The sequence below is a fragment of the Hoplias malabaricus genome, chromosome X2 (assembly GCF_029633855.1).
Source record: "Hoplias malabaricus isolate fHopMal1 chromosome X2, fHopMal1.hap1, whole genome shotgun sequence".
NCBI lineage: Eukaryota > Metazoa > Chordata > Actinopteri > Characiformes > Erythrinidae > Hoplias > Hoplias malabaricus.
The window spans coordinates 38,674,347-38,697,904 of record NC_089819.1 but is presented as its reverse complement, the minus strand read 5'-3'; the positions used below and the strand labels follow the sequence as shown (position 1 = coordinate 38,697,904).

General features: G+C 37.9%; 1 protein-coding gene across 1 annotated transcript in view; it reads left to right on the top strand.

Annotated features, from left to right (window-relative positions):
* The first annotated feature begins 603 nt into the window (after positions 1 to 603).
* LOC136676690 (apoptosis-stimulating of p53 protein 2-like) overlaps positions 604 to 23,558 on the top strand; it is a 43,509-nt gene continuing 20,554 nt past the window's right edge. The window contains exons 1-4 of the mRNA XM_066653870.1: positions 604 to 825; positions 19,052 to 19,199; positions 19,573 to 19,686; positions 23,248 to 23,324. Of these exons, the coding sequence (XP_066509967.1) occupies positions 817 to 825; positions 19,052 to 19,199; positions 19,573 to 19,686; positions 23,248 to 23,324 (348 nt within the window). The 5' untranslated portion in view covers positions 604 to 816. The remainder of the gene's footprint in view (positions 826 to 19,051; positions 19,200 to 19,572; positions 19,687 to 23,247; positions 23,325 to 23,558) is intronic.

The following is a 23,558-nucleotide window of genomic DNA, read 5'->3' as shown; positions in this document are numbered from 1 at the left end:
TCCACTTCTCTGGGAAGCTTAGATGTTGCTGTATTTGATGACATTTAGCCAGAGTAGTAAGATTTAAGTGTAGGGTGATAAAATCACAAAGTTCCATTGCTCCACAGCCCAGTGCTTTATACCTCTCTAACTGACACTTGGCAATGAGCATAGGATCTTCAGCTGTGCTGTTCCAGATTGTCTCATTTTACATGAGTTTCTTTGGAGATATTTCCACAGCGGGTACACTTTTATTTAAATTTTTAGCCAAATACACGTAAAATAAGTGGTTTGTACAATAATTTCAACATTGACGAAAATGTTACTCAAAATATATATAATAATAATAATAATAATAATAATAATAATAATAATTGCTATTATTATAAATCAGTATTTGTTATGATATATAGCAAAAACAAGATACCATACAAGCAGACTTATTATTATTTTCATTACCATAACAACCAAATGTCAAAGACCACGCCCACTCCTCGACTCGACACGCCCCACTCTCAGGGGGCGGAGTTTCGCCTTGAGTGGAGACAGCGAGCCGCTCGCTCTGAGGCTCATTTACTGCGCTCTGCTTTGGGTGTTTTTTATTAAGGATAAAAAGTGGCTGCAACAGGTTTATAGAAGAAAAACTGCGAATGTAAAGCAGCCAGAGTAAGCGCGCGAGAGAGAGAGCGAAGAGCAGAGAGGGAAGAGGAGGAAAGGAAGGAGGAGGAGCGGAGGATTTAGATTTATACTGCAGAATATTCCCCGCCACTGGAATATCTGAGGGAAAAGGTCGTTGAGAATCAGCAGCAAGACAGAATCACTTGCGATAACAACAGTATGATGCCGGTGAGTTGATTTATCTTAAAACTCAATAATGAGCCTTGAATTTCTTTATATGTATATGGATATCTATGGATATCTCTTCATTTGGATTAGATTCAAAGCAGGGGATTCTAAGGGGTGCGTGTGTGTGTGTGTGTGTGTGTGTGTATGGGGGTTGGGGGGTTCCATTGCACTAACATTATTAGCCATACGGGCGTGGAAATGTTGACATTAACGCTGTAAACAAAGTCTTTGGACGGGAGATCCATTTCGACACCCGTTTCTTGTGTTTATCTCTATCAGCTCTCGAAGATTTGCTTTTATGGAACGCGACAAGAAGCGAGTTATGGGTTCGTTGTTTTCAGTGTAGTGCCTTATTCACCGAGCCCTGCACAGGTGCGTGCACGAAACACCTTACATCGGCTTATGCTTTTTAATGAAAGGTTTTGCAAGCATTTCGAACATGCAGACGCAAAGAAATGACTTATGAGAGATGCGCTGAATATTGGCTGCTGAATGCTGCAATTATACATTGGGCTTATTGCATTGTATTCCAACCATAGGCTGATGTTCTTTCAAGGCTGTGTTTGTGCACTGTATACATTTGCCTTTGCAGTATTGAGCTGTGGTGTGCATATCTAACACCTCTTGTGCCCGAATATACCTCTAGACTGGTCAAAACCACTTAAGGTCGACATCACTGTGATATATAGCCCCTAATAATCAAGTGTTTCTCTATGTGTTGTATTTTATACTAGATACAAGAAAATAGTTTTAGTTCTATTTTTCATATTTCCCCCATTCCTGTTGATCCTAGATCAGCAATGTCTAATGCCAGCTTTGGGAACACCCTCACTTCACAGTTTAGACGTTGCCCTGCTCTAAAACACACCTGATCAGAATTACTAAGGCACACAAGAACAGGGTGTGCATGAAAATGTGCAAGAATCGTGACTGAAAGCCGCCGTGTCCAGAACCACGGAATATTAACCAAGGTCATAGTTTTTCTGGCATAAAATGAAAAAAAAGAGTCTTCATTTAGATGCACTCTGCAATGCATTTATGAACATACTTTTCTGGTATATTAAGAAATGTGGTGTAACCGCAGGAAGATAAAAAAAAGATCTAATAATGCTTTAATAAACTAGAGCTCACAGTACAGTATGTCTTTACATGACACATAAATGTCAATATCAGATATCAGAATGGCAGATCGGAATAACTGATATTTTTCATGTACATTTTGTCCAATTATTATACATAATTATTTATACCATTGGGAAAAGATGCATTGAATTAAAATTACAGAGAAATCAATGTCACCTAAACATTCTCTTCTATTGTTATGTGGTACCACGTACATCATCAAAACAAAAACAAAGATATTATGAAAAAAATTGTTTGAAACCACAGATTTTCTATCAGTTATCTGCTGATATGTATACAATTCTAATATCATTGTGTATGGAGTTTTAAATCTACTACATTGTGTACATTAAAATCCACATAAAATCAACAATCAGCTCTGTTCATCGAAAGGACATAGTTAAAACTTATTTGCAAGACAAAAAAAAAAAATCCCCTAATGCCATAAAATTTCTCTGGGATGGTACTCCTTCGCACCTTCGCCTTAATTCAGTTCATACAGATCTGTGAATATTCAGTGAATTCCCATGTCTAAATCTACTCACCCCTCTGTCACTTGCCTGCAATCTGAAAGCCCCATAAGTTCATAACATTGATTCTTTGGGTTTATGATGGGTATTATTGCCTGTTTAAGAATGACTTTAAACTACGCCTTTTCAAATGCAAATATTTCTATTATAACCCATAATATATTATTTTGAGGTAAGTTATTGTGATAATTTTTACAAATATCCTTAATACTATAACATTTTTATAATGATGAACATTTAAAGATGCTGCTTATGAAATATGCCCTACTTATGCCCTGTAATATGGTAACTCTTTTTAAAATTACAGTTAGTATCATAGAAATATAGCTATCCTGTAGTTTAAATCTTTTCATGAGAGCTACACGCTTGTAATATGTTCTAACTCAAGACTTGAAGCCTCAAATATTTAAATAACCCCACAAAAATGCAAATTGTGGTAGCATTGCCTGAGTTAAAGAAATAGCAACTCTGTGGTTTATTTGAATATTATATATTACGGAAACACTGCAGTAAGCGTACATAATTTCCTCTCCAAGTTTCTTCCTCATGCTAACAACAGTTTGTTTATTACACTTTTTCTGGAAAGCTATTTTGGGAGAAGGCTGTAAAAGGCACATTATGAATCAAATTGAATTGAAATTATGCATTATGTATTAAACGTTTGTTCTGTTGGTTGTGTGCTAGCTCTGAGGAGTGTCCGTTTATAACAAAGTGGCTAAGTGGTAGCCTTTTGTACTTTAACACTTTAGGCTGTAAGGGTGTTGTATTCTGCCATTAACACTATTTACTTTCTATAATTAGCATAGACGTGTGGGGACATGTTCGACAATGATCATTTTCCAGATTGGAAATTAGAGCCTTGAGATTTGACTGAGATTTGTTGCCTTTGGCAGTATGACCCATAATAATTCATTGTCAGATCTAATAAATGCACTGCTTAGGTCTAAATGAAGAAAAAGTTTATGGAAACTTCAAATTGACACCATTTACCTCAGCTGTGTTTTTAATCAGCTAAGACAAATTTTGGTGTCTGGACTGCTGGAGCTAACTGGCTAAGAAGGACCTTACATTACACCCAAATATTAGACTTTCTAAGGTCATGGCTAGGGTTATAGGATCACAAAAGTCTGTAAAGTTGTAATACATTTTAGTTTATTGGTTTAACTTTTATTTACATTTTTTGAGATGTAAGAACAAATTTTCTACTGGAACATTTTTATGGAAACTTAACTGGATCGGTTTCCTAGAAAAATGATTACAAAGAGTGTTGATGTAGCACAGAAAAGCTGTTGTATAATCTACATCTTGCATTATGTTGAAATGTCCTGATTAATTTATAATAATTATAATAATAATAATAATAATAATAAAAACTATCTGCTTACATTAGCTTCTATTTTAAGTTAGGAATTTTCAACCTATTGGTTAGGTTTTTGTTCAGGCTTCAAGATGGCTACAGTTTTATAGACTATATCATGTCTGAAAACACAGAAGCAAGTTAAATACTCCTTTACGGAAATGCTTTCCTTTAGAAATGAATTATGTACACTTATTAACATTGAGGATACAGTTCTGTAAACATTAACATGTCTTCTGATGGTGCCAACTTGAAATTTGAAATTGTGTAAATCTGATTGACTGAACTATGGCTATATGACTCTTAAAGGAACATTTCTCCTGTTTTAAGACAATATATGGATGAAACTTTTATTGTATTCATGTGGTGCTTATATTTATCTGGAAGGAAGAGTGCATTGCTCAGGCTGGAAATGGCTCAGTGAGACTGCCATTGTGGTGAAAAAGTAGAAGTGGGATTTCCTCTGCTGACTGATATTACAGAAATAAGCTTGCATTGTTTGAGCCTCAGGCATTGTTTCAAAAGGCATTTGCAGTGGCTAGGTATTTTGTTAACACTTCCCTAAGGAAGAGAAGGAACAACTGGACGTCCCCTGCCCTCAGAGAAATCCACTTAGATGGTCACAGCAAACCTAAATCATTGTACTGAAACATAATAGGCTTCATTTGACTTTTGAATGGATGAAACAAGCGGCTAAAATAATGTTAGATTGTTGTAACTTGATTTTCAAAGCCGCTTCAGTTCAAAGGCCGCTCATTAGAAGCCATTCATTTCAGTCATAGGTCTGTCATGATGCATAATATTTAAAATGACTTAAGTTGATCACAATTTTTTTTCCAGTAATTTCGTCTTTTTTAGATTGAATAGGGGATACAAGGCTCATAGTAACAATAATGGAAGCCTTTACCTCTGCATTTAAATGATGGGTAATGAAATCTTTGCTGCAGTAGTGGTCTCTACTGGGACGGATTTACACTAGATGTTGGAATCTAGTTGGGAAAATCTGCATTCATCATCATAAATATTAGCGAGGTCAGGGTACGATGTTGAATGATTAGGCTGAAAGAAATCATTTAATCACAATTAAAAGACCTGTCCAGAGACCTTTGAACAGCAGTGAATTAGCACGGGCATAAATCTTCATCTAAGATTCCCTGATCCTTCCTGACAGGCCCGTTCACCCATTGGTGTTAAACTATTCCTCGCAGGAGGAAGACTCTGCCACTTGGGTGACGGTAGAAAGCGGGTTGCCGTGGTTACTGTTGCCATGGGGACGTTGCACACAACAACACCGTTGCCTCCTGGCTCTGCTGCTTGGAAGCAAAATTCATTTCATTATGAATCCCTTTTGTCATATTTCCAGGGTCCCAAACCCAAAGAAATCAGCCCTGTTACTACAGCTACTGAAGCAGTCAGTTAATCGTACATTTTGATTTTTCTGGACATATAACTGGCCGTTCGTTCTAGACTACCGCTTCCCATTCTTTTTTCTTGTGGAAGCTCTTTTGACTGCAGCCTCCCTTTAATTTATTACTAGGCTAATGTTAAATTAAATGGATTTTTTTTTACAATTTAAATAAAAAAATAAAATTATTAATTGCTGTGAAATCTGGATTTTTGATTAAATATAATAATAATAATAAAACATAATTCAGAAATTAAGGAAAAGGGGAAATAAACTGGGGAAACAAGTTTTTTTATAGAATACGTAGGTCTATGCTAGTGTCAAAATACAAAGCAAATAATTTTAACGATAATGACTTTAGGAAACAAAAAAACAAATTCTAATAGTCTATCTTGGATTTTTCATACTTTTCACAATCCCTTTATCTAAATATTTCTCCTTCCTCCATCTGTTTCTTTTTTTCTTCCCTCTATCTTTCTCTCTCCTTGAGAAGTCACAAGTGGTCAAGGGTAAGCCCCCATTGTATCATGTGATTCTAAGTCTGTATCTGTTCGGTGTCAGGGCCATATGGCCAAGACTAAGACACACACACACACACACAGAGAGAGAGAGAGAGAGAGAGAGAGACGAGTAAACAGAGTGACAGCAGGGACTCAATCCAGCTAGGCTTTTCTTGAGATTCACACAAGCACATAGCCGCTCAAGAGTAACTATCATTAGTAAAGATATGTGCAAATGTTTATAAATATCCTAATAATTAATAAAATTAGCTGCACAAATATGCAGCCATTGTGGAAAAATAATTTTGTATTGTTTGTATGATCTGTATAGAAATACATCACGCTCTCACTCTCTTTGAATTGAAGTGACAGAATTTGTTTCAGGAGTTGTAACTGACAATTAATGTATATATAACAGAATGCCATCAAATCCTTACAGCAATGTTGCAACTATCTATTATCTATTAAATCTATTATAAGTCTAGTTTAATAGAAACCTATGAACTATGAATACCCTTAACTTGCTGGACTAGCAGGTGTCCACAAATGTTTGGCCAGTAAATAATCAATGTTATCTTATTTCTCTTGGAAAATCAACATGTCATTAGGCACTAACACATCATTTGGGGTTCAACATTGGGACAGCCATCGCAATGTTGATGGAAACCAACCTATGTTAAACCAACCTATGTTAAATTCTATTGCCAATTTGTTTTGAGACTGAATTATTGATGTCCTTCTGTGTGTGCTGGTTTTCTGTTGTTTAATGTTTCCATAGAGCTCCCTCCTCACAGTGGATTCCCTCCATGCACACACACACACACACACACAGTAGGAATTAATAACTACTCCGCCATGGAGCCATGGTTCAGCGAAAATTTTAATTGCACATTTTACCCCATGTATCTTTCTTCAGCTCTGGAGCCATGAGGCTCCAATATGCCTCACATTTCTCCTTAAATTAAGGTTATTAACATGTTTTTTCTTTGCTGTCTCAACTGTTTTTGGAAAGCTAAACTCTCTCTCTCTCTTTCTCTCTCTCTCTATATATATATAGGCACACACACATGGTCCAGTCAGTCTTCTTACAGATTAGAAGGCTCAACTGTGGTTATTTGCATACTGTGACCTTTCACTGTGTCATATTGTAGAGTCCTGTAATGTCCAAATGATATATTAGTTGCAATCCAATTGTACAGTCAAATTCTGAACAGAGTGTAATTAGTCTATCCAGCCCAGTTCAATTTGATAATGGTTCAATCACAGGACAGAAATCAAGAGTCAAATGACCACATGGTCTTTTGAGCTGCATAGATAATGCTAACACGCTAATAGGGCAATTGAGCCCATGTTGCTACTCAAAATACACTGATTTGGCTGAGGCAAATTTTGAACTTATTTTAGAACTTGAAGTGAGGTAACAAGCTGTGGGTGGCAGCCAAATAACATTAAGCTAATCTCAGGCTAATTTAATTTGGTAAGCTTGATGATCGCTGTTGTTCTAAGATAATAACTATGTAGTGTAACAACATTTAGCACTTTTAGGCCTTCCTTGGTTCCCAAACTTTTTATGTAGGGCCACTGTTTTGTAGATGAGAATGTTTTCAAGCCCCCCACTCCAATACCAACACACACATTTTCATAAGAAACTTTTTTGTTAAACCACCCTAAATTGTCAAATCACATTTACAGTGGAAACATCACAAGTGACATGCACTATGTATCTCCTTCATTTGCCTTGCTGCTCCCCTTTTCTGCAATATTTTTAGCGTTTGTGACTATTTGAGAATTCAAATACTCTGACTACTAATATAAGGCTCAAGTTAAATTAGATGAATTCACATAGCGCAGCATGTTTTTGTCTTGACCCCTTACTATTTTCATCTTCTGTGATGAATGAGTTTGTGATATCATCACATCCTGGGGCTCAGTTCCAAATGAACTTAGCCAATGAACAAAGGCATGTTCTATTAGTTTTTCTTTTACCTCTGCTTGGGTGAAGTGGCTTATGTAAAGGTCTGGGGAGTCTGAGCTGCTAGTTTTGGGTTGAATCAGGAAGGAATGATGTATGAGTGTGTGTGTGCCACCATCGTAAAGTGGGCTAATGAACAGTGGACTAAAAGCGGATACAGCATCCGTTTAGCCCAGATTAAGCCTTGCAGAAAAAAGACATGGGACTTATAGCATTATTTCATAACACAAAATGTGCAAAGATTACATTTGTTCTACTGTACAAAACATACAAAAATTAACACAATCATATACTATCCTTAAATGAATGTATAGTTTTGCACTGGGGTAATGAGGCTACAGTAGCTAACAAGCAATAGACGCTTATAGCAAATACATTAGTCTATAGAGGGGGAAAGAGTTCAGTGTTTAAAAAAATATATATTAATTAAATTAACTCTTGTAACAGTGTGTCCTTCAATGTAAGATTTATTCCACAAGCAGAAAAATCCTTCTCACATTGTGGAGATGTGAATTTGTGTAGTAGCCAACAAAAATAAATAAATAAATAAATAAAATAACTGATGAACATTGATTTGATGATGTAGAGCCGAATATGTGGACCTCGGTCTAGGTGTGGACCCAGACACTTTTTTTTTTACTTATTTCACCAGGCAAGTAATTAAGAACAAACTCTTATTTACAATGGCAGCCTGGCAAATGACAAAGCCTTCTATTAGTCATATCCGCACCTGGACCTATAACGGATAAACAATTAAGAGCTGTTCAATTTTGAACAGTGTTTTTTTAAGCGGTGTGACTCTTCTACTCATTATGGTAGGAAACTTACAGACTAATTGCATATGTATCTGCATATCACATGTGAGGCTACTCAGCCAATCAGATCTGTGCATTATGATGAGTGCTGTGCCTTGAATGAGTGACAAACACAGGGCAGGGTTCCAGACACTGCTGTGATGGCACCAGTAAAAAATACCCCCAGGGGACATGATTAACGCTCTTTTGGGATATTTTCAGGACGACTGTGTTGTAAGGTAAAACCAGAAATATTAAAAATAAGGGAACGATTGTCAGTTGAAATTCTCATAACGCTGAACATGGATTTTTGTTTACGGATAAAGTCCTGTTCTTCAGCAAAAAGAGCCAATCAGATTGCTGGTTATGGAAAAGCAGTAAAGTCAACTGCAACTACATAAGTCATTAGGGACTTTATTTAAAATATGCATTTTTTTTGTTTTATTGGTAAATTTGACTTGTAATGTGAAAAGGACGTTTTATTTAGAGTATTTGTCATTTCTAATTATTAATAAATCTTGTTGAAGTATATTGAAATGTAATTGATTTGAACTACATATGAAGCTATTTTAATGTGCAGGATGTGGCACAGATCATAATGCATGTTATACATCATGGTCTGGACCTTGGTTTGGGAAATTTTTCTATAAATGGAATTTTATGAATTTTAATTAATTACCCCTGATATACAGCATTAAATCTAATTAAACTGAACTAATTGTGTTCTGTATTTTATTATATAATTTGTTCACTTCTTTAAATAGTGTTGATACTTACAGTATGCTTACAGAAATACATAGTATATGCTTGTTAAAATAATAATTGATTATTGTACTTCTATATTGTGATAGAGTACATTTCTAGAATGCTTGCCATACTGTGGCTTTTGGAGGTGATTCTCTCAGGTGTAAAGGACCATATACTCATTCTAATGACTGCTGGGTAAATAGTGAAGAGCCTCGTGCTTTGTCAGATGATTCTTCCAAAGAGGATAAGTCTGCAGTGGTGAGTTTGACTATTCAAACATGCTGTATTGGCACTTTGTTTAACCCTCACCACCATATCAACAGTGTCCGGTTTCAATTGTGACTCAGAGCCAAGAGGATCCTACTGTCATTTGTTCATTCAGAGGCAGCTTTCTGAAACTGCCAGACTCATATTTCGTGTGCATTTAAACAAAGTATTACCTGTTTTACGTCCCGGAAAATGCAACGTGATTCAATCTGAATAATCTAGAAAAAGATTATGTACACAAAGTGTTAATATAGTGTAAATATTAAGGTATAATAATTCAGAACAAATTACAGTCATTATTAGTGTTTAATGACATTACAGATTACAGGCTTTGCAACATTAAGAGTCTTGCCCAAACGCTCTTATTGGTAAAGTGTGATGTCTCTGCCTGAGCTGTGAATAAATCACTCAAAATATAGAATGCATATAATTTTTATTATTATTATTATTATATTAAAGGGTTGCACACTGAAGGACCACACACTCCATGCTGAGTGACGTTTAGGCTTGTCTGATGAGGCAATCCCTTTGTGGATTTTCAGAGATTTCCACTGCTCAGGAAGCCCAAGCTTTGTCCAGCAATGCTGGGGAGCTTTTTATGCAGCTAGACCTTGACCCATATGTCCTACTTACATGTATTGAGAGGAAGGGGGGATGGTCTTAAACACTCTTATATTGACACAAACACTATGTGTCTCAATATTTAGTAGAGACTAATACCCTCCAAATAAAACATTTCCCAGAAACGACTTCATCAAATATCAATTGATTTATTAAAATGTATATATGTGATTATTCAGCGTTGTGATTTATCCATTTGAATTATAAACTCACCAGCAGCATCATACATATAGTTAGAAATAGTTTTGGGGTAAAAGTATACATAATGCAAAATATACATATGTATATGTATATGTAAAAGTAAAAAGTTTTGTTTAAATGTTTAAGGTTAAAGAACATTAAAGGTTAAGGTTAAGGAACACTGCTAGTTAACGGCTAAAGGGATCCTGTAAAAATATTCTGTTTCTAAAGAATTCACTGTAAAGTGCACTATACAACAGTAAATATTTCATTTCAGTTATATATTTCATTATAAATATATGTCTATTTTTGTCAGTTTATAGTATACTTTATTATTTGAACACAGCTGTATTTCACACTGTGTAATTAACATTTTATTATGAATGGACCAATAGAAATGCTCCAAATTTATTTGGAATATTTTATTTTTATTTTTACATTGACATCCATCGAAAGTTAAGACGTTTGTTTCATTCTCCTATAAAGTTACTATTTTTGAAGATGCATATTTTCATTGGACAGTAACCATTTATATATCTTATCTTACAAACACAAATGGGGTAATCAGCAATTCCATCTAATTAAATGTAAATCACTCAAAAATAAACAATATAAATATAATATATACACTTTAGGACTAGTATACTTTAGTAATTAATTATATCACATTCTCTTCTGCAGGAGAAAAATACATTACATATATATATATATATATATATATACAGGGGTTAGCACAAGTAAGACCATATGCATCCAATGGTTCAAACATTGTATCCTGAAGGCGATGCTGTGTATCAGGATGACAATGCACCAATACACACAGCAAGACTGGTGAAAGATCGGTTTGATGAACATGAAAGTGAAGTTGAACATCTCCCATGGCCTGCACAGTCACCAGATCTAAATATTATTGAGCCACTTTGGTGTGTTTTGGAGGAGCGAGTCAGGAAACGTTTTCCTCCACCAGCATCACGTAGTGACCTGGCCACTATCCTGCAAGAAGAATGGCTTAAAATCCCTCTGACCACTGTGCAGAACTTGTATATGTCATTCCCAAGACGAATTGACGCTGTATTGGCCACAAAACGAGGCCCTACACCATACTTAGAAATGATTGTGGTCTAAAACCAGGTGTTTCAGTTTCATTGTCCAACCCCTGTATATATATATATATATATATATATATATATATATACTAAAACAACATTAAGAGACATTAAAATTCTGCAGCGAATATTGCTACATCAATTGCTTCACTGGAACTGTGCAAAGGGTTGTGGAAGATTAAGGTCTGACAAATGAAGGCTGAGTCACTCCATCCATTTTATCCTAAAGCTCAGAGGCTGAGAGATAAAGTCTGTGGGAAAGAGGATGAAAAGCTGAACCCCTTCAATGACTTCTAGAACAGTTTTTTTTACGGCTCTAATTTCGTCTCTGAGATTCAGAGAGTGTTCTGAATGGACCGTTGTCATCCAGAGGTTTTACAACAGTTTGGTAAAACAGCTTAACAATGCTGGCCTTACTGACCATCCATAGAGTCATTAAACCCAGAATATATAGCATGCAGAACATGTTCATGAAACTGTCATCTGAAGTCTCTTCAAAGAACAAATAAAACACATCATATTCACAGATGAGCCATGATATCATGACCATCAACTTGATATTACAATCACTGTCCATTCTCACAGCTCCACTGACCACACAGGAACAATTGATAGTTCCATAGTTACAGACTGTAGTCCACATGTTGCTCTGCATACTTTGATTTTGAAACCAAATTTCCTCAAAATGACTCAAAAGCATGGCATCAGGAGGACAGGACACAATCCTAAAACCAGTAAGCAGTTCTTGCCAGATGTGTCCAGATACAGTGCCTGGATTAAAAATGTGTGTGTTTTTGTGCCTGTCCAATAGAAGAGGGCAAAGCTTCTTAGTTCTACAGCTGCGCGTGAAACAGGACGTTCCAGAGGTCATGCCGATTTACAATGTCAATGCTTTAGCCATGCGTTGGGGTTAGATTGTAAAACCAGCTACAGTTTGAGGACAAATGCCAACAGCAGATGTTTTAAAATTGCATTTGGCCCAACATTGTCCCCAACTGTTATTATTCAGGCTTTTTTTTTTCCTGTGCCAGCTTAAACCCTGCACTTTTAATTAAGAATAATGCTGAATAGCAGTTTTGTGCCTGTGGTGTTGGTCAATCAATGCAAGGCCTCCCGACAGACCACTGTAGTATTGCAGAATACTTTCAGCCAGTGGTGAGGTTAGACCTGTTTTGGGGGGGCTATAGCCCCCACTAAAAGTTTTTTAGCACCCACAAATACTCTATCCATTAAAATACGTTATAGTTATTTGGAGTCTTAAACATATGTTCCGTATTGATAATTAAACTATTAATATAGATTATTTATTTGAGACAGAAACAGTGCTCCTGTCCTTCAGCGATCAGTGTATTTGTGTGTCACACCCCCACTCCATCCCTAGGGGCGTTGGACCGCAGATACTAGTGGCCCTGCCTACATGGGTCCTCCAGCAGCCTCAGAAATAAATTTCAATGGGTTCTAACTTTCTGTACATTCTGTTTATCTGCATGTTGTGTTCTTTAATTTCTTCAGCCTCCCCTCACCCCATCCCCTGCCTCAAAAGCAAAAGTGGTTTGAATCTTCTGAAAACAAATTTAAGACATAATTTCTGTGTTGTTAGTGGTACAAACCAGGCTATAATAATATGAAAATAAGGCTTGAGAGAGAGACACACACACATTTCCATCCAAAAAGAGATCTGGTGACCTGAGGCGGATTTCCTGATTTCATGAAAGGGTGCGGATGACTACAGAAGCAAATTCTTATGAACTGAATAAGGTACCATGCTGCAAAGATCACAGAAGAATCATAGAGAAAGCATCATTTTAAATACTCTCAATAATTTTTGATGGTACAATGACTTGACCCCTTTGGAGAAGTTTAAACAGATAATGTTAGGACAGTTCCAGCTGAAAAAGATTTGTGTGTTTAGTAAAAGTAGTTTAACAAGGAAAACTTATAAAAGGGGAATGTGTGGCTGAAGTTATATTTACCAGGATTGAAGTCCTTGTCTGAGTAGTTTTATTTCTTTAGTTTTCTCCTCTGATGTTGCTACTTTTCAAACTCTTGGCAACACAATTCCAGCTCAAACAGCGTAGTTCAACATGCTGGAGAACTCAAGGGTATCTGTCCTGATCTGTTATCTCAGCTAACATAGGCTTGCACGGGTTGGCATTTTGCTTAAGATGAGGTGAGAGAGAGAGAGAGAGAGAGAGAGAGAGAGAGAGAGAGAGAGAGAGTACCCATCCGATGAGCATTGGACTCACAGCATTGGATTGATGAGGCATCACTCATGATCAAACCAGTGAACTCCTGAAAACAGGAAAAATACTTAAACCACTGCACCACTTGGGAGCCTTAGTACTTTTCTCAGAAAAGTATAGTCATTTTATATAGGTCCATGTGTGAGTAATCAGCTTTTCTCAGTTCTGTTTTAGTCTGTTACATGTCCATACCTGGCCTTTACACTATTCATTACACTGTATTTTATTATAGACCAAATTTCACAGCAGTTTTTGGACCTGAATGCTCTGTTTTTATTTAATTTTCTCTCTCTCTCTCTCTCTCTCTCTCTCTCTCTCTCTCTCTCTCTCTCTCTCTCCTCATAAAGCTGTATGTCCTCACTCAGCCCATCTGTCGTGCCAGCCCACGCACAAATACACACACACACACACACACACACTATGCTTTGTGTCGTCACACTCAATCAGCAGTGATAATAACTCAGCTTGTAGCCTGTGTACGAGAGCTGGTGTTGACAGCGTCCGATCGATTTTGGTTTTGTGTCAATAAAGATATTTACTTTAGCTGTACTGAGGACATTTCACTTAAGGTGGAGGAGCTGTGGTTTAATGATTAGAAAAGCAGGCTTTAAACCGGAAAGTCACCAGCTGGGAGTACAGAAACAGCACCCTGAGTGCTGCGGATGGCTTCCTGGTTCTCCAGGTGTGCGTGTACTCACTTCCCCTGGTGCATTAGTATGTGTGTTTTCACTGCCACGGATGGGTTAATGCAGAAGTCACATTTTGTCATACATTTTATAGTGACGAAGAAACGCATGTTCACATTAACATTAATGGCATTATCCGTTCATTAAAGGGCACAATGAAGTCTTCTTGCATTGTTAAAAAATTAATTTTGAAAAGATTGGTAAAGTTTATTCCCCATTCCTTATATTTTCCTAGTACAGACCACGCCTGTAAAGAGGCTGGAACTGGAAGGTGACCTCAGAGGTCTTTGGGGAGGAGTTCACTGAGCTTATGAATGCCTATGAAGCCGGACCCCCCCAATTGGATAGATGAATATGAGAAAAGGGTGGCGACGGTGTGGAGGTGGGAGCAAGTTTTTCTAACACGGAAATAACATGAGTTTGCAGGGTATATATAGGGCCAAGGGGAGGAGTTTGGGCGCCCAAAATAATGTTATTACATAACTTCACGTAAACTGAGCTGCAAAACAGCCCTTTGCAAAAATGTCCTCTGTGACGTCACAGCTATTGAAATTATGTGATGAATATGGAGTGGTTGAAAAGACTGCACTAGTGGTTCTTTAGGATTTCAGTCTGGACTGTTTGATTTTTTTTCCCACAATCCCAGTAATATTTCCTACTAAATATAGACATTTAAAAATGCTGTTATGAATTAGCTTTAGCAGAAAATGAAGATGAAGATTTTGAGTCACCAGCTCATCCCAAAGATTTTTGATGGATCACTCTAGAAAGCACAGCTAGAATACACCAGATTCCTGTGCTTCAGAAGGTCTATAGACCAGTCGATCATGATCGACAGGTTGATCTCCAAGATAATGACAGTCAATCGTGATATCTCATGGCTGCATCAGTTATTGCATTTAAGTTACAATAGCAACACAGGCTAATTCACTGGCTAGTTAAGCAGGGGCATATAAAGTTGTGGTCACACAGGGTTTGTGTCAAATTATGACACTCAAATTTGCGTCCTTGACCAATAGCGCTGCTGCACTGTACTGTCTCTGCCCTGTCTGAGCCAACACGACAACATCGCTGACACTTTCAATTATTATAATGCTTTCAAGATATTATGCAAATATTTCATGCGGATTACAATACACAACACAAGTGAGAGTCACACTATACCCTGGTGTTCTGTTGAGTTGTGCTCTGGGGACTATGGGGTAGTTGCTAAAGAACATAATTTTAGCTGTGTGTGGTGCTTAATCATCCATGTCCAGAATGGGTGTGAATTTATAATACAGGTGTCATAAAGACTGTCTACAAACTTTTGGACATATTTTTCCAGATTAATACAGGTGGTCAGTCAGGAACATTTTCAAAGACCTGTCAGTTTGACCTGTAGTGGCACTGGGTCCCCACCACCATTTCTACTGTACATCACACAGCCAATTACGACCTCCTTTTGTCTCTGCTGACTAATCACCCCCACTTGTGGTTTATTTTTGGGTCTGAAACTTCTCAACATGATGGCCATCTGTGCTAAACAGCGTCTGAGCCAAGAGAGGAACTGGACACTCTTTCAGCCTTATTTTAACACTGAAAAACCACACTGTATATAAAGGTACTTTTTTATATGGAAGCAGATTAAATCTAGTCAATAATTCACCTATTTCTCATTACTATATTGTTTTAAGAATATAATAGGACTATTGGCACGGTGGCGCAGCAGGTAGTGTCACAGTCACACAGCTCCAGGGACCTGGAGGTTAAGGGTTCAAGTACCGCTCCAGGTGACTGTCTGTGAGGAGTTTGGTGTGTTCTCCCCGTGTCTGCGTGGGTTTCCTCCAGGTGCCCCGGTTTCCTCCCATGGTCCAAAAACACACAGTGGTAGGTGGATTGGTGACTCAAAAATTGTCCGTAGGTGTGAGTGAATGTGACAGTGCCTGTGAAGGACTGGCACCCCCTTCAGGGTGTATTCCCGCCCATTGATTCTAGGTAGGCTCTAGACCAGGGGTCGGCAACCTTTACCACTCAAAGAGCCATTTGGACCTGTTTCACACAGTAAAGAAAACACTGAGAGCCACAAAACCCTTTTTAAATTCTAAATGAAATAACACTGCATATAACAGGGTTTTTTTTCCTTTGTGCTATGTATAAACAAACTATACTGTGTTACATTTATGAAATCAATGAACGACTGCAGAGAAAATGAGATAACATTTCTGCATGCAACAAAAATGTTTAACTCCAAAAAAAGACGTTGGATTGACAGTTAAGTAAAATACTCAATGTCTATTTGAGTCCTAGTTGTAATGGAAAAAAAACGGCGAACTTAAATTATCCACTGGCAGCAAACAAAAATGCTGTCCTCTCTCTGCGTGCTGTCATCCTTTAACTGGCGCCGTGCAGTCAGCTGTCAAAACGTTATAGAAAGCGCACACTAGCGGGTGTCGCACGTCGGAAGATATTAAAATATTTTAGATGTTACAAGATCGCCATAATCTTCATAGAATTCATCATCATCATCATTTTCTTCTCCGCTTCTCCATTTCAGGGTCACGGTTCTTCATAGAATTACATTTTGAAAATAAACAAACCAAAATAAAATACATTTTAATTAAATACTCATTAAATACTTATTTTCAAAAGCTGAGCCGCATCTGAGGGATCAAAGAGCCGCGGGTTGCCGACCCATGCTCTAGACCCACCTCAACCCTGAACTGGATAAGTGGTTACAGAGAATGAATGAATTAATCTGATTATTCTACCTATTATATATATATATGTATATATATATGTTTTTCTTGTTTTGAGACTTTTTATACAGTGAAACTTTTTTATCCATCTGTCTTTTTTTTTTAAAGCAATGATACTTAAATGCCCATCTGGTCATAAATCTGGTCACTCATCTCTGCTCATTAGAATGACATATTTGCAAAGATTTTTCAGAACAAACTCATAATGCTTTAAAAGTGGTTTCAACTGAACACTACACAAACAGTACAAACAGCTTTATAAACATGACTCCCTGCTTCTATCCAGAGTTAATTAAGCTTTTTTGAATTAGCTCCAATCCTAAGTCAAGTTCATTAGAATTATAACCACACCTCCAACTTATCATCTTCAGTCACAGTGCTGGGCCCACATATGAGCAAAAGCTGGTTTAATTTGTGTGAAACAGACATGGCCAGAGCAATTAAAGATAAATTAAAAAATTGAGCAACAAGAAGAGAAGGAAAAGAACCATGCAAAGCAAGAAAAAAAGGTCTTTGAAGGAACAGGGCTGTTTTGCTTGACCCTTGTGGTATTATGAAACGTGTGCCACAGACATTTCTTCACAACCCAAAGGAACTGTGTTAACTTGAGAAAAAGAGGGTTAGTATGTCACTTTTAAGATGTTTTTTAATTAATTAATTTAGAAGTAATAAAACATTTGCAAATTTTTGAAACAATTCAATGCATATGTTTATAATTCAAACATTTGGAGCATTTCTATCAATTCATTAGTAATGAAACTTCCACATATTGTCAAAGGCTGCTGGAGTTCAAATTATTTTAAAAAATGGAGATAAAAATGTGTTGGGGTTTGGTTGTCCTCATGCTGAGGAGGAATACTGAGGGCGATCAAGTAGTCCATAGTGGCCGCTGAAATATGCAAATGTGCATATCTGTCTATAGAATAAGCAACAAACTAAATGTATTCTTAATGTAAACAATATGAATACAAGCCTGTGGGCCAAAGCCGCTTCACCTATAATTTCACATCATGTCTCTTGGCCACTTGCTAGACACTTGTGTTTAAAAAAAATGTTATATGAACAATGTCATATTTGCCACAACTTCACCTGATTTTGGGTGTCAAGTGAAGATGGGATGAGGAAAAAAAAAAAAAAATTGAGAGAGTGATGGAGTGATTGATGGGGGATTAAATGATGGGGAGACTGAATGATACAGCAATTAAGCAATTGAATGATGGCATGAGTGACTGACTGAGTAATGGAGTAAACTCCAGGCAGTAATTCTTTGTCATTGGGGACAGAAGAAGGTCGTATTGATTGTGCGACGTAGAGTAGGACAAGTGAAGCTGATGGGGAGAAGGTTATAGAGAAGGTTCAATATGTCTGTGCAGGTTCATTTCATATAAAAAAAAGAAAAAATAGAAAATACATCTATTTTGAAATTATTTACAGGTTTTAAAATAAATCAGAACTCTCAGCCTTAGAGGGGGGTTAAATGACCTCAGAAATGTTGAGGTTTGTGCTCTGAAGTGGCCAGTGACTTCTACACATTACTGTACATAAGCTGGGGTGGCAGCAGGTAGTGTCACAGTTACACAGGTTCAGGGATCTGGAGGTTGTGGGTTCAAGTCCCGCTCCAATTGACTGTCTGTGAGGAGACAGTTTGGTGTGTTCTCCCTGTGTCGGCGTGGGTTTCCTCCGGGTGCTCTGGTTTCCTCCCACAGTCCAAAAACACACTTTGGCAAATGGATTGGCAACTCAAAAGTGTCCATAGGTGTAAGAGTGAATGTGTGAGTGTGTGTCACCCTGCGAAGGACTGGCGCCCCCTCCAGGGGGTGTTCCCGCCTTGTGCCTATTGATTCTGGGTAGGTTTCAGACAATGATTGGATAATTTATTGTATGTAAATGAATGGATCTGTTTCCAACACCATGGACAATAATTGTTAAGTGCCTTAAGATATGTTTGTCTGTGACAGATGTTTCTGACCGTGTACCTCAGCAACAATGAAAAGAACTTCACAGAGGTTCCCGTTACCCCTGAGACACTGTGCAGGGATGTGATGGACCTGTGTAAAGAGCCTGGAGAGACAGACTGTTACCTGTCTGAAACCTGGAGAGGATCTGGTGAGTGGACCCATCACTTTATGCCATTTTATGACAAAGTTAATATTACTGCAGTCTTCAGATATATACACTTTTCCAGTTGGACGGAGAGGACTATGCCACATCTACTCTCTGTAATTTCAGCTCTGCCTAATTAATTCTGAAAATAGCTACGTTCTCGTCTGAAATGCTTAAGTAAAAATCAAAAATGGAAGTTTTGCACCAAATATGTACCTAACATTTGGTGACATCTAATTTTGATTAAAACTCTTTTGAGTGTTTTATTACAATCACAAATTTTGGAGGCTTCTTTTTCTCAAAAAAAGCAGAAAAGGGTTTCACAGGTCCCACAGTGTTCCTCCTTTTCCTGATTGGTCGTCTCTTCCTCTAACAGAGCGTGTGATTGGTGACAGTGAAAGGATGATTGAGGTGCTGCAACGCTGGGGGCAGCAGAGAGCTGAGGTCAGGTTCTACCTACGCCACAATCGAGCACCCAACACGGAAACAGGTGAGAGATGGCAAAAGAGACAAAAAGGAAGAAAAATATATGATTCCTGGAATTTGGAAGAGAGGTCAGAATTTGGAGCTTACTCTGGGGAGGCTTATGGCGCTCTTCCACTTCATGGTCCCTACTCACCTCGGCTCAGCTCTTTTGCGTTTCCATAAGGCAAATCTGGAACCTTGTCTCTGGAAGCGGGTACTTTTTCAGTACCTGTTTGCACATGCTTCCAAGCGAGCTGAGCAGGAACTAAACGTGATCTGTGAACAGTGCAGTGCGCCAGAGAGGCTTGTCCACGCAGTAAAACGCAGGCCTCCAGCACCAAATTGCACACCAATGTACAGTAGTGATCAAATTTGTTTTATCCGACTCAATGGAGCTCCTACAATTACACTGTGATGTTTTGACGAAGTTCGAACGGTCCTTGGATTGATGGCCGACGAACTGTGAGAGCCAGACAAAGCAACAAGAAATGGAAAAACCTGATATAGATAGATATGTCTGAACTGGGATGCACAGCTGTGTTCAGTCCCAAAAAACCTAACAACATACGAATAAATGTTGAGTAAACAACGCTTAATGCTACACCTGCTGTTGGTGTGGTTTCAAAAGCCAAAGAGGGGGGTTTTATAGTGAAAATCAATTAGGGACCAAGCGATTAGAGCCTAGCAGAACCGTGTGGAGTCAAACAAGAGCTGGTAGCATGCAGTGGAAAAGCATCATTAGTTTGGCGTCTTTCAGAGTTTCTGTTTGAAGTTTGGTAGGTTGTATTTATATGGCTAGGTTTGGGCTGGGCTTAGTGGAGTTTAAAAGGTTTGAGGTTGAGTGGGTTGTGAGTTTTGGAGTGGGGAGTCTGTTTTGAAGGCTGGTCCTCTTATTTTATATTAAGCCATGCCTTAAATTTTGCCTGAACAACGTCCTTGATGGTTATTTTATAGCCAAGCCAGTGTCTATAATAGGGCTTATGATAATCCAGGTAATGAATTCTGGTCATGGAGTATTTAATTACAAGCCTGATTGGAACAGCAAATTCTTCCTATGCTCTAAACACTGTGGACAGCACACAATATTGGCTCTCAACCAGTGATTTTCATGAGTGTTTAATGAATGAGGATTTTGTTTAACAAGGAAAAATCTACAGAGAACATGTTCTCATTCATGCTAGCTTTCTGCAGCCATATGGAGGTTGGACTGCATCCGGATGCTGATCTTTGCCAATGCAGTCATCCGTTCAGTCACACACACACACCAGAGCGTGTGGAGTCAGTATGGGAAAATCTATTTGACCAACAAGGCCACGCTGATGGAGAGAGTTTTTCAGTGTTTGTTGGGTCAATAGTTCAGCCAGAAGTCAGATGTATATGTTTTTCCTCCTTATTTTAAACATAGGTGATAAACCAGTAGTTGTTTGGTGTCTTTTCTATTGTCTGTTTTTTTCTATCTTTTCTAATTTTCTATGTTCTAATGTTCTAGAGCAACACAGCTTGGAAGCTAAAGAACCTTCCAAGACACGTACAGTCTTATTTATTCTTCTGAACCATTTTTACATTAAACAAATGTGTGAAATGATTATATTATGATGCACCTTGTCTTATTTGCAATATACCTAGATAATGTAGATGCAGATACTGTATTCAGGACCATGCCCATATTAGGAAGTCTGGGTCTAATATGAATTTCTAGACCAGTCCTCAAAACAGACTTCCCACTCCCAATCTCACAACACACTCAACTCAACCTACCAACCTCAAATCCTTTAAACTTCCCTAAGCCCAACCTAAAACACACACACACACACACACACAAAAGGAATGTCCTTGCACTACCAGGGTCATCTGAGGGTTTTGTGGACAGACCAGCTCTGACCTCTCTCTCTCTCTCTCTCTCTCTCTCCCTCTCTCTCTCTGTATGTGTTAGTGCTTGGCACAAGAGGGTAGAATGAGATGGCACCTACTTTCATACTCTCACACAAACACACACACACATTCATTTTTTAGTCTTTTCCAAGAGAAAACTTTATGAAGTTTATAAACCAAACAGTATATGTGTATACTGCCGAGAAATGTACTACTCGTTTTTAAACCCACCCATTTGCAGGTTTGCTAAAGCTTTTGTGCTTTTAAGCTGTTTTGCTTGTATGCTTTTAGTCACCAAGAACAAGCCAAAGGTTAAAGCAATACTTTCTTGTTATAAAAAAATCCCCTTTATCCCAAATGCTGTTGTTCAACAAAGCCATGTTTGGTTCCTACATCAATGCCAAAATTATTGTATAGAACTCAAGGGAATGCAATTCCAGTGCTATACAGATCAATGATGGGTTTTGTCCCCCTGTAGCATAGATTGACATTTGCAGTTTTACTAACTCTAGTATGAGAATATGCACTAAATGTCATCTTTAAAGGTTTCAAATTCTACAGCTGTGTTATGCACACATATATCACATTTTATAGGCCATCTTTATACACACACATTGTGAAGATTTTATTCCAGGATTTAAGGTCAAAACATGCTAGTGTAAGATTAGAGTTAGCATAGAGGCTAGGGTTAGGCTGCTAGTTGTTATGGTTAAGGTCAGGGAAAGTCTCCACAAAATGATTGGAAATCTGTAATGTCCCCTGAAACCACTGAGACAAAAGTGTGTGTGTGTGTGTGTGTGTGTGCGGTGTCAAGTTTCAACAGAAGGTCCACTGTCCCCATTAAGTCACTAAGCTCCTTTGTTACACAACCCTGAAAGCGATATGAGTTAGCGGCTAACTCATTTTTTCCTGTCAAACAAACATAATGGACAATTACAGTAATCCTGGGTCTTTCTGTACTGCTCAGAAACAGTTTTGTATAATTGTTCAGTTTCTGCTTTGGCTTTAACAGAACATTGCAGTGGTCACTTTGTGGCTGTGTTTTGTTTGGTTTTTTTGCTCCCTCAGCCAGTTTGTCTGGTAACCCACATTACCTCTAGCACAAACCGTCCTGCTGAGAGAGTTATGTAACCTGTGCTGGTGGACTGTTGCTTGGTTAAATGTTTCTGGTTTGTTTCATTATCAATTTTTTGTGACTGTTTCTCAGTCAGGAATCGATTTCCATTTGGTCAGTGGAAATCCACAGTGTGCCTTCCCTTGCTGACAGAGCAAAAGGTGTGTGTTTTAGCTACGTTGATTAGGCCAGGGAATCAAAACTGGTAACCAAACAAACAAAAAAATGAATGCACATGCACTGTTATATTACACAGCAGAAAAAAATATATAGAACACAAATTTTAACTGGATTTACTTTTACCACTTTACACAGTGTCTAGGCAGAAACATTATAAAGAGGAGAAGACAGCTCACTGCTTATAAAAATGAATCGGTAAAGCCCATAATGCAAAGGTGTCTGTTATGGACATCCAACCCTTTGGCAAGCCCTCCATCATCCTGGATATCTGTGCAGTAGCCAGAGTTAAATGAATGAATGATTGACTGAATTAATGTTTTTTTTTGGTGTTATTTGCACCAAACGCTGCAAACTAACTGTTTTAAGTTGTTGCATACTTAAGATAAGTCTCTGCATCCCTCCTTTTCTGTCATTTCATAGGTGGACCCAGAGGTCCAGAACTTTTACTGAAGAGGAACACCATGAAAATGTCCAACGAGAGACACTTGGATAATGGGGTTGGTAGCATTTTTATTCATTCATTCATTCATTATCTGTAACCGCTTATCCAATTCAGTTTTTGGACTGTGGGAGGAAACCCACGCGGACACGGGGAGAACACACCAACTCCTCAAAGACAGTCACCCGGAGCGGGAATCGAACCCACAACACTGTGTGACTGCAACACTACCTGCTGTGCCACCGTGTGCTGGCATTTTTATTCTATTTTTAAATAACTACATTAAAGTTCA